The sequence below is a fragment of the Papaver somniferum genome, unplaced genomic scaffold, assembly GCF_003573695.1.
Source record: "Papaver somniferum cultivar HN1 unplaced genomic scaffold, ASM357369v1 unplaced-scaffold_107, whole genome shotgun sequence".
NCBI lineage: Eukaryota > Viridiplantae > Streptophyta > Magnoliopsida > Ranunculales > Papaveraceae > Papaver > Papaver somniferum.
The window spans coordinates 4,640,662-4,650,982 of record NW_020619603.1 but is presented as its reverse complement, the minus strand read 5'-3'; the positions used below and the strand labels follow the sequence as shown (position 1 = coordinate 4,650,982).

The 10,321-nt window shown below is 38.3% G+C and overlaps 2 protein-coding genes and 1 long non-coding RNA gene across 4 annotated transcripts; 1 reads left to right on the top strand and 2 right to left on the bottom strand.

The window, feature by feature from the left end:
* The first annotated feature begins 793 nt into the window (after positions 1-793).
* On the top strand, positions 794-2,404 carry LOC113328263. 2 transcript variants are annotated; one of them, XR_003349327.1, is made up of 3 exons: positions 794-1,297; positions 1,872-2,084; positions 2,193-2,404. It is a non-coding gene; the product is annotated as an uncharacterized LOC113328263 (long non-coding RNA). The 2 variants fall into 2 exon arrangements; XR_003349328.1 differs by having other exon boundaries at positions 1,858-2,084.
* On the bottom strand, positions 1,792-3,400 carry LOC113328262 (actin-100-like). The gene is made up of 3 exons (XM_026575379.1): positions 3,115-3,400; positions 2,645-3,038; positions 1,792-2,555 (listed from the first exon to the last, which is right to left on the bottom strand). Exons 1-3 carry the CDS (start codon positions 3,172-3,174, stop codon positions 1,876-1,878), a joined length of 1,134 nt encoding a protein of 377 aa, XP_026431164.1. The 5' UTR covers positions 3,175-3,400; the 3' UTR covers positions 1,792-1,875.
* Positions 3,401-5,751: 2,351 nt separating this feature from the next.
* LOC113328261 (exocyst complex component EXO70B1-like) lies at positions 5,752-8,240 on the bottom strand. Its single transcript, XM_026575378.1, has one exon. It carries the CDS (start codon positions 8,036-8,038, stop codon positions 6,122-6,124), a length of 1,917 nt encoding a protein of 638 aa, XP_026431163.1. The 5' UTR covers positions 8,039-8,240; the 3' UTR covers positions 5,752-6,121.
* Positions 8,241-10,321: the final 2,081 nt, after the last annotated feature.

Here is a 10,321-nt window from a genome sequence, read left to right as displayed (position 1 = left end):
ATACACTGCTAGTGGAGAAATGGGGAGGCAAGGCATGTTGCCGCCCCTGGACAAAACTCACAGATAATGATGTACCATTGATTTTGAGTATCTTTCTATTCTTTTAGACAATTATTCGACCCTTTTGAATAAATTGGCTAGTACAATTGTCAAACAAATTTGATGTGATTGAATGATAATCAATTCATTACCACTTATAGGGTAATTGGATCTGTTCGAGACACATGTTCATCACTAATTGATATCTTCAACATGCGTCAATGGTGGTTATTGGGAAACGACACATGCATCTACTGAATTCAAACCAAAACCGAGTTAACAAGGTTTCTTTGAAAGCATGTACTGTCTTGAAATGCATACTTTTTGAAAACATATAATAAGGGTAACTCAAGAAAGAAAGTAAAAAATTATCAACAAAACTACCAAGCAATCCAAAAATTAAAAGAATGGTCTTTGGATTATAATCGAACCATTTTGATATAGTTATTTCTTCTAGAATTTTAATCGCTACACCAAAAAATAAAAAAGGAACCTTTGAAGAAAAACTTAATCAGATTTAGGTTTTGAGAAAATGATAATTAGACATTTAAGTATCAGGGAGAGGATAATTTAGACATTTGAGACCCTTTAGACACCCCATATCAGACCTGGCTAGCTGAGTATAAATTTAACAGCCCCCCATTAGTTTTGTTTGGGAAGTCCCCAATACCACAAGGATGTCATATCCATCTGTCATCTTTAACTTTTCTTTCATGTAAAATCCAAGCATCCAAAGTAATTGTATTATCATTTTGTCTGTACAATCTCTCTTTTTCTTTTATGTAAATCCAAAGTAATTGATTAACGACAAGGATCCAGTGGGATTTTTCCTTTCCTTTTATTATTGCCTCCTCTGAAGTCTTACCTTCCATCATGGCTTCACTACAATCATGGTTTACTGCCTGCCTGGTCTTGTTCATAAAGTAAGATGCCAATCACAAATTGATCCTTCTTCATCTTTTCTTTCTACTTAAACAGACTTGATTCACATCTTTCATCATCAACAAACACAAAATTAAGATCATATATTCCATTTGGTTTCTGTTATTGCCATAAAAATTGTAAAGGCTGGGGCTATATATAAAGATCTGGAAAAGCTCAAGGGTAAGTTGGAGATGATCGCTGCTGTAACATCTGATGCTGAAAAGAAGCAGGTGAAAGACAAAGTCGTGCTGCTCTGGTTGAGAAGGCTCCAAGACGTTGCATACGACGTTGACGACCTTTTGGATGAAATTTCTTGCGTGGAAACATGGAGAAGGTAACAGTCCAATCTAAAGTTAAATTTGGTTTGGAAATAGCAGAAAGAATCAAAACCATTAACAAAGAGTTAGATGTAATTGCTGAGCACAAAGTTATGTATCAGTTGGAACATGCCGGCGTCGATGATCTTACTGAGCAACTAGACCGAATGACAATTTCTTTCATAGGTGATTCTCAAATTGTTGGAAGGGAAAAAGATGCATCTCGCATAATAAAGATGTTATCTGATAATTCTTATCCTAAAAGAGGATAAGAGAGAGTAGGGATAACTAGTCCAGTACTAGCACACCATACAGGTGTTATCTGACCTGCTGCACTTCAGTGTCTTGGATTATGGCTACCTATTTTGTACCTGCTTTCTCTGTAAGATGAATTCATTTATTGATAACAAAAGAAAAACTGTATGTCTTCAGTACTTTGACATTAGAAAGTTGTAACCATCTTTCAGTGCTTTTGCAGTGTATGTAATTATATTCGATTACAATGGAAATCTTCTAAAATCTTGGCTTCTCATCGTTACATTTGAATTTTTTGGTTACTTTACAACATTTTGTTCAGTTTATGTTACACAGGTTGTCAGAAACACTTCATATGAACAATAGAAGAACCAGACTCCAGATACTCGTCTTTGGTAATCCACATCTGTTCAAAAGAGCTAAGTGAAGCCAAGATAGAGCCTCCGATCCATACGCTGTACTTTCTATCAGGAGGAGCAACCACTCTCACTCTAACTGCAGATGGTGATAAGGTACATAGTTCTTTCGCCAATCGTTCAGCCAACCCAGGTATCAAAGTGTTTCCTCCACTGAGTACCACATTTGCATACATATCTCTTCTGATATCCATATCGCATTTATTAATCGATTTGTAAACAATTTCATGAATTCCACCAGATTCCATCCCTATCTTGCTAGGATCAAACATGACTTCGGGACACCGAAATCTTCCTGCTCCTACTGTTATGATCTGCCCGTCTGGTAACTCGTACATCTGTTCTAGTTCTGAGTTTTGCTTTGATTCTTCCAGTTCGTTGTCGTAGTCGAGTGCAACATAGGTTAGTCGCTGCTTTATGTCGCGAACAATCTCCTTCTCTGCTGCTGTGGTGAACATATGACCATCTTCTGTTAGGATCTTAGTAAGGCTGTCTGTTAGGTGCTTCCCTGCTAAGTCGAGTCGTTCGATAGCATGTGGAAGGGCATATCCTTCATAAATTGGGACAACATGTGACACACCTTCTCCAGAGTCCATCACAATACCTTTGCACATGTACGTACGCATCGTCAGACGGGGCAACCTGTTGCAGTGCATATATAAAGTAAAACACAACTCTGAAGCAGGAGATTACCTGTGGTTCGGCCACTGGCGTACAGGGAAAGCACGGCCTGTATTGCAATATAGGTGGCCGGAACTTCAAACGCTTCAAACATGATCTCCATCATTTTCTCTCGATTAGTTTTGGGATTCAATGGTGCTTCTGTAAGGAGTACAGGGTGTTGGTCAACAAGAACCCTGAGTTCTTTATCGAACGTGTGCTCCCATAGTTTCTCCATGGCCGACCAGTCTCTCACAATCCCATGCTCAACAGGGTAACTTAACTGAAGAATACCCCGCCTTGCTTGCGCTTCATCTCCAATGTACGTGTCCTTCTGTCCAACGCCAATCATTGCGTGTATGTTTTTCGGGCGTCCTAGTATGCTAGGTATAACTACAGTTGGTGCATCATCTCCAGCAAAACCAGCCTGCATAGTTCACATGCATGAGTATAACTACAAATTATAATTGCAGAAATGGTGTTGCAGAAGAAAAAAAACTCACCTTAACTAAACCAGACCCGTTATCACAGATAATTGCCCGATTTTCGTCATAGAAATCCATATTAAGACCCTTACAAGAAAATGTGAAATGAAGGAATTGTGATACTAGCTGAAGGTTTAAAGAACTTAAGAAAATAGAGAATGTAGCTTCAGGATGAATCTTAGAATTACTCCCTTTCGGTTGCTTAGACACTCAGACTACCCTTTAACAGCATATCTCTATATGCTTCTAAGAGGCTAAAAGGTGCATACGTACATTTATATTATCCATGTGTGAAAAGTATCAATGCTAGGCACTCCATTAAGTTTGGGTTATGGCGAATCTGACTCAGTATCTGTTAGATCGTTTGTTTTTTTTTGAGGTCTGACTCGGGGTCTGATTCGGAGCTATTTGGGTCGAGTATCATTTTGTACTTAATTCGTTGAGCACATATCTGATTGGAATCAAAAAGTTCTGTAACTCTACTATCGTATAATTTTTGAGTTAGATTAATGAGTCAGATCCAGAAAAGTCAGTTGAGTGACTTGAGTCGGGACAAAGAAAAAAAAGACAAACCAAGGTCACGGGGCTTACTCAGGTTATGCAGCGGATTTTGAGTCAAAAAGCAGGTTTCTGAGCCACTTAGCCAATTCAGGTCACAAGGCATATTTTAGATCACAGTGCAGATTTTTTATTATGATACATATTTTGGATTGCCATGCCCATTTTGGATCATGGAGTAAATTTTGGGTCACAATTACAGTTTCTGGAGGCAAAATATGCTTTGGATCGGTTTGACACAATAAAGCTCAAATTTGGCTTGATTTTTCTTGCAAGCTGAGCTCAAATAAAGTCGGAGCCGAACTGGATACGAAGTTTAGCTGCCGGCCTCTAGTCACAGCCGAACTCGACACGAAGCTTAGCTGGCTGCCTCTAGCCGAACCCGAAAAAGACTTGTTGTTATAATTTATTTAAATCCAAGTAAACTCAGTTGTTAGTGACTACATAAATTGATTTAATCAGTGATTAGAGGGAAGTAGGTCCCTTTCGACTGCGTAATAGCCAAGATAAGTAGAGTGATTAAATATTCAAAAATGAGCTTTGATTTAGATAAAGCAGACTAATTAGCAATCACAAATAGCATTGTACACAATTTTTTGAGTGATGATCGGGTGCACTCGCATTCTAATGCACGTCTGTACGTGGAAAAATCCATCCGAGTAGATATAAATCACTAGGAAAATAAAGGGTCTATAACACGCCAACACGCCGCACCGCGTCGATCGCGTGTACTGTAACATTTTTTTGGAGAACAGAGAGAAAATTCTCTAAAGAAACCTTTAGGTGGTTTTCAATGTCACTGTCATGATTAAAACAGCTCAGATGGTGATTACTGTAATGACTCGGTGGTTTAAGTGGATCAACTAATTTTTCTTTTTATGAATTAGGTCCCAAAATTGAGGTTCATCTGTTCCTCCAAATGCCAATAAAGGTCAATGACAACAATTTATGAATTGGTTTGTCATATTTAAGTAGCAAAATAGAAAAAAAAAATGAAAATGATATTTGAACAAAATTCCAATACAAAATAGAGACCGATTTGGACAGACATATATCAGTTTCATTTTAGAATTCGTGTTTATGATTTCATTCCTTGTGTATGTAATAATATGTTCCTCTGCAATTTTGGTGTGAAAGCAAGGTTCAAAATGATGGATTAGAGACAATTGTAGTTGCACATTTTGGATTCTTCAAAAGAAAGAAGACAGAAAACGAGGGTTTCCATCGTGTCCGGTCGGAGATTCGCATTTTTCTAAGTGCGCATGAAGCAACCAGGTTTGATTTTTCCGAGTGCAGGTGGGACCTGTAAAAATGGTGCAGCATTGCTTACTCCAATGTCCCAACAACAACATATGCAGAGTCCCTAAAAACCCTACCCCAGCACAGTTTTCTACCCTACTCATGTCTGCTGCGTAATCTTGGACAATCGACATAATCTTATTTAAGTAAGAATTAGCTGGATGCATGGCTCAATCTTAGATCCAACACCAACCGATGTTCACTCGAAATTTGAAATGCATGCATCTACCTGAGAGGATACCTAGCGATTCGATCTCAGGCTAAGATTGGTCCCGAACTCACTCTCAAGAGTCAGTCTGGATGGGATACAGGTTGATCAGACAGTGAGCCTACTTTGAAGCCTCTGTTCTAGATCCTGCTTGTAACGACTGAACAAAACAGAAGCTATTGCTAAATGCAGAACATAAACTCATCTAGAGCTAGCATAGGATGCATATCCGAACAGGAAGTACTCAAACTCTGCAAAGCATAGTCCAAATTCAGCCAAAGAAGGAATCAAGTATGCTTGCAAAATACCTCCTTATAAGATCCAGCCTGCTCAAGCTAAACAACCGGCTGAGATGTTACGGGTTCTTTCTAAATCTAACAAACTGGCATTCAGTTATGCTACTTAACATGACCTGACACTAACGGACACAATGATGTTGTTCGTATCACCTTCCAACTAAATCTAACAAATCGGCGCTAATGGACACAATGATGTTGTTTGTATCACCTTCCAATTCCATATAACAAACTGGCATTGCGATTCAGTTATGCCACTAAATGTGAACTTCTAAGTTTTCCAGTGAAAATGAATTGCAAGAAATAGCAGTGCTGATTGCAAGAAAACCATATGAACAAATCAAACAAATCCTATGATAATATCAAACATACACGAAGAATTTAAGAAAATTGCTTACAGAATTGTGGGTGTGGGATGTAAAATCTTCAGAATTTGTAGAGCCACAAAACCATCCTTCAACTTCCCAGTTACACTAGATTGCTCTCAACCTGCAGATAATCATCTCCGGGTTCGAATACAATAAAGCCGTTCGCTTGGAAATTCAAGAATGAAAAAACAGCTCAAACCTGAGCGCAAACTACCTAAATAATCCATTTAGGGAAAAAATGTAAAGAATTTCATATACAATTCTAACTCGGAATTTGCAACTCCGGAAGTCAAATTTCATCTACTTCTCTTAGACTGTAAGGAATTTTGGTGTGATTCGAAGAAATCCAGGACAGCATTCTCAATATCTTCTACTGAATACTTGATGTACAACTCTGGGTGTCTCCCATTCTCAATCTGTCCTCTAAACCGACCCAAAAAAGATCGATAAGCTGGAATCAATGTCTCAGACAATGCTATTCGAAGTTCCTCACGAAGCTGCAAATCTGGTACAGACCATGTGACTTGGCTTCGGTGAACATCACCGAAGAGGGCATTGAAACTCTTGAACCTTTCTCTTAACAACGTCTTGGAAACACCGGATGAGAAGCTTCCAGTTACATGTAACCCTTCGTCTCGCAAACAATCTAGAAGCCTTCCCAAAGTCGATCTTTGGTAAGCCAAAGCCGATTGCCTAACTTTCCCTGACAGCTTCTTTAAGTAACTATCACCAATCATTTCTTGAAGTTCCGCAGACCCTTTCTTAACTTTAGTCACAATGTAACGTATATTGTTCATGAGAAACAAAGGCGGCAGCGACGGGTCTTTGTAATATTGAGATTTCACATCTAAATTATGATGCAAATTCAATATAATCCAAACCAAATGAAGTGCTAATGGTGACTTATTATCACTATCCTGTAACTCCATTTCAGATGCTATTGGGTCAGACGGAACTAACACTATAACCGGCTTCGACACAATCAATTCAACTAGTGTTTCTTTGTAATCAGAAATCAAACTGATATAATTCATGACATACCTAGTCAGGGGATGAATTGTGCCACCAGGTACTGGAATCTGCGAAGGCTCCCGAATCACCAAATTCTCAAATTCAATCAACATCCCTCTTGCAGCATCAGCCAATCTTGCAAGAATCTCACTAGCATGAACCGCAATACCCTCGGATAGCTCCGAATCAAACACCTCTTCAATATCCGGTATCAGCTTCGACAATGAATCATGCAAATCAAGAATCTTAAACAGCTTATGAGGCGTCCTGTCACCAATACTCACAGCATCTGCAAAATTCAGTACCTGAACAGCAAACCCTTTGACAGTCTCATAAAAACAAGCCTCACCTGCATCACAATCCTCTCCTTCAAACCCTTCAAAAATCTGCTCACACAATTTCTTCTCACTCGCAAACAGAATCCGGACACAGATGTTGGCCGCTCGAATCCATCTCTTAATCTTGTCTTCAACAACTTCCCATTTCAATCTCTGCACTTCGCCAATACTCAAATTCTCAACCTTCAGGTGATGGAAATTCGATTCAATAGCTAATTTCCTTATTCCTGTATACACTTGCAAACATTCTCTGAAATATCCAGCACTAATCATCCTCTCCGCGATGCTCCGAAGATCGTTAATCGCTTCAGCAGGAATCAAATCAATTTCACGGATACTACTAGTCGATCGATAACTAGTACTACTTCTACTTCCTGTCCTTGAATGACTACCGGATTCTCCAACCTCAGGCTCTCCGTTACCTGAATCGAAACTCAAACTGTTCTGCAACTCGAATTCCTCTGAATAGTCTTGAGGATCGTCTGTAAATTCTTCACCAACTCCTCTTCTGGAACTGATACTGTTTCTCGAATTTATCGATGAGTTCAAATCGATTAACCAATCGGTTTCGATGAACTTAGTATGGGTATTCAATAAGTTCTTGAACTCATCTTCTAATCTAGCCATGGCTATCTCGATTGAAGCCTTCAACTTATTCCGGTCACCGGAGGGAGATGAACCAACAGTACATGACTCTAAACTCCGTTGAATCTCATCCACAGCTTGTAAGTAGTTATCAGCTTCTTGACGGTGATCACCGTGACAGAAAATCATCTGTTCATCACCATCGTATCTGTGGATTAGTTTCTCTGCTTCTGAGATGGAGTTTTCCGGTGAGGATGGAGATGCCGGAGACGATGACATTTATGACCGGAAAAAAGAAAGTAAGTTAAAGGGGTCTTAGAAAAGCCGGAGAGAAAGAGAGAAATGAAAGTTTCTTCGTTGGATTGAAATGAAATGAGATGAGAATGAGAAATTTCTCTGTTTTTCTGCTCTGTTTTTTTTTCTTTGTGGTGGTGGGGTTAAGAGGAGTTGGTGAGAATTGGAATATATCTTCTCCAAGGCCAGAATTGTTTTGGTCTTGTAAGGCAACTAATGTTTTTTGGTCTAATATCTTTAAAAAAAAATTATTTTTTATTCATTTTATTTTTAAAATTCAAAAAAAAATTAAGAAAATAACGACTGTTTGAAGGTTAGATGGGAAAAAACAAAATGATAAATGCAGTACAAATGTACAATGTCAAATAATTCCGGATGAGTGAAGCCGTATGATTCTCAAGCCGGAATGATCTTGGTTCGTCGACTTAATACAATTTGCTTAATAAATATCTGAAACTATGCTGGTTCTGTTATTGCTTGTATTTATGAACCCAAAATGATTGGGCAATCTGGTAGAATTTATAATTGTTGTTATATATAATCGGTTTTTGGAGCTACTAAACTTATTGAGATTCTTTTTCTTTTTGAGAAATCACTAATCAAGATGAATAGCCGATGGACAATTCACTGGGATATGCATAACTGCTAAAGGCTGATACTAGCATTAACGGGACTGGTATTATTTCAATCATTCAGCAACCAAGATCAGTGTTAACATTTTTATTATGTATGAAATGGTACCGGTGTCACTAATTTTTCATGGTCTATGTTGATTTCATCATATCTGTGTCCTTTTTATCGTACAGAATTTGACGTTGGCGAGTTTCGAATTTTAGTTCACTAGTAATGACACCGGCTACCCAGCTAAAAGTGAGAGTATGGTTGAATTTAGCTAGCAAGAAGCCAGATGGAATGGGTTGATAAAAATCTATGGCTATGATTCATGACAGAGAATCATACGTAGATTAAGGTTTGTAGGTCCATGTTACACTGAATCATGTCTCTCAAAAGCTGACAGCTTTGAAAAGAGAAAGATATTAAGATGTGTTTTCTATTCAAAAAGAACATTGGACAGCTCGGCTGCTGAGCTGAGATACAGTGTACGACCTGGCTTGGCTGAGAATATATTGGTGTGGCTAAGCTTTGACTTGTTCCTATTCCAACATGTACCTTTTGACTTGTTGCTGTTACTAGTTTGGTCAACTTTTTTGTGTAAGTAAAAGCCATCGTTCCTGTTTGGTATGAGTTGTGGGTGGCCAGTCAACTGTGACAAATTTTGTCTGCAGTGTATTTAATGAGACTTGCAGAATTGATTACCGACTGAAATTCTCGAAGAAAAATCAAAAGGCATCCCCAATTAAGAGAGATACTAATCAGTTTTAAGGGGAACCGGTGGGTCATGCATACTTGCCGAAATTGAGTTTTTTCTTTTTTCTTTTTTTTTTTTTTTTTGCACAAAAAGGTTAAAAAGATTAAGATCAAAAAAAAATCGGTGAAAAAGACATCTAGATTTTGATACTGTTCAAATAGACAAAAATATAAAATTGCCAGGATGTAAACAATTTCATCCTACCCATTTTCAAATATTTTTTCTTATTTTTAATTTACATCAGGATGCATCCAGTTTCATCCTTGTTATTCTTTTTGTGTCCATTTCACCCATACTAATTTTTACTCGTTTATTAGAACCATGTTTTAAAAATATTTGGACAAATTACCCATTTTTTGTGTGATTGCTGGAAATCCAGCAACACACCTGAATGGAGAATAAGCAAGATCTAAGACGTAATAAACACTTAGAACTTAAGTTTATTTATTAATCTCAAGCGAAATACAAGTTACACTCGTAGAATACTAAGAAACCCTAATCCCTTCTCCAAGCCTACGAATTACAAGGAAACCCTAAATCTCTCTCTTATTCTAGACCCTTCCCTCTCCAAAAGATCTCTCCCTTTACATTGTCCAAAGGTCTCTATTTATAGTCCTAATCAACCTTAGTGGCATACTGCTCATATCATCTCGCCGAGGTTACTTTATGCTTCGCCTGGAGCATATTCCATAAAGTTTTCCCCCACCTTTCGCCGACTTCACGTGGTCCTGTCGGGACACCTGTTCTTTTTCTTGCGCCCTACTGTTCCTACTTCGCGGCTTATCTTCTTCTCCAATTAACCTCTTCGTGGCTTTGCCTTAGTACCTTGATGGTCCTTCTATTTTATTCGGGGTGGAGAGCTATCTCGTGCTTGGGATTTGTATCTCTCCTTCTGATGT

Coding starts and splice junctions, on each gene's coding strand:
- LOC113328262 (XM_026575379.1), bottom strand. CDS start 3,174: ATGGATTTCTATGACGAAAATCGGGCAATTATCTGTGATAACGGGTCT. Junction 3,039..3,114: donor ACGGGTCTGGTTTAGTTAAG/GTGAGTTTTTTT, acceptor TGAACTATGCAG/GCTGGTTTTGCTGGAGATGA. Junction 2,556..2,644: donor CGCCAGTGGCCGAACCACAG/GTAATCTCCTGC, acceptor ACATGTGCAAAG/GTATTGTGATGGACTCTGGA.
- LOC113328261 (XM_026575378.1), bottom strand. CDS start 8,038: ATGTCATCGTCTCCGGCATCTCCATCCTCACCGGAAAACTCCATCTCA.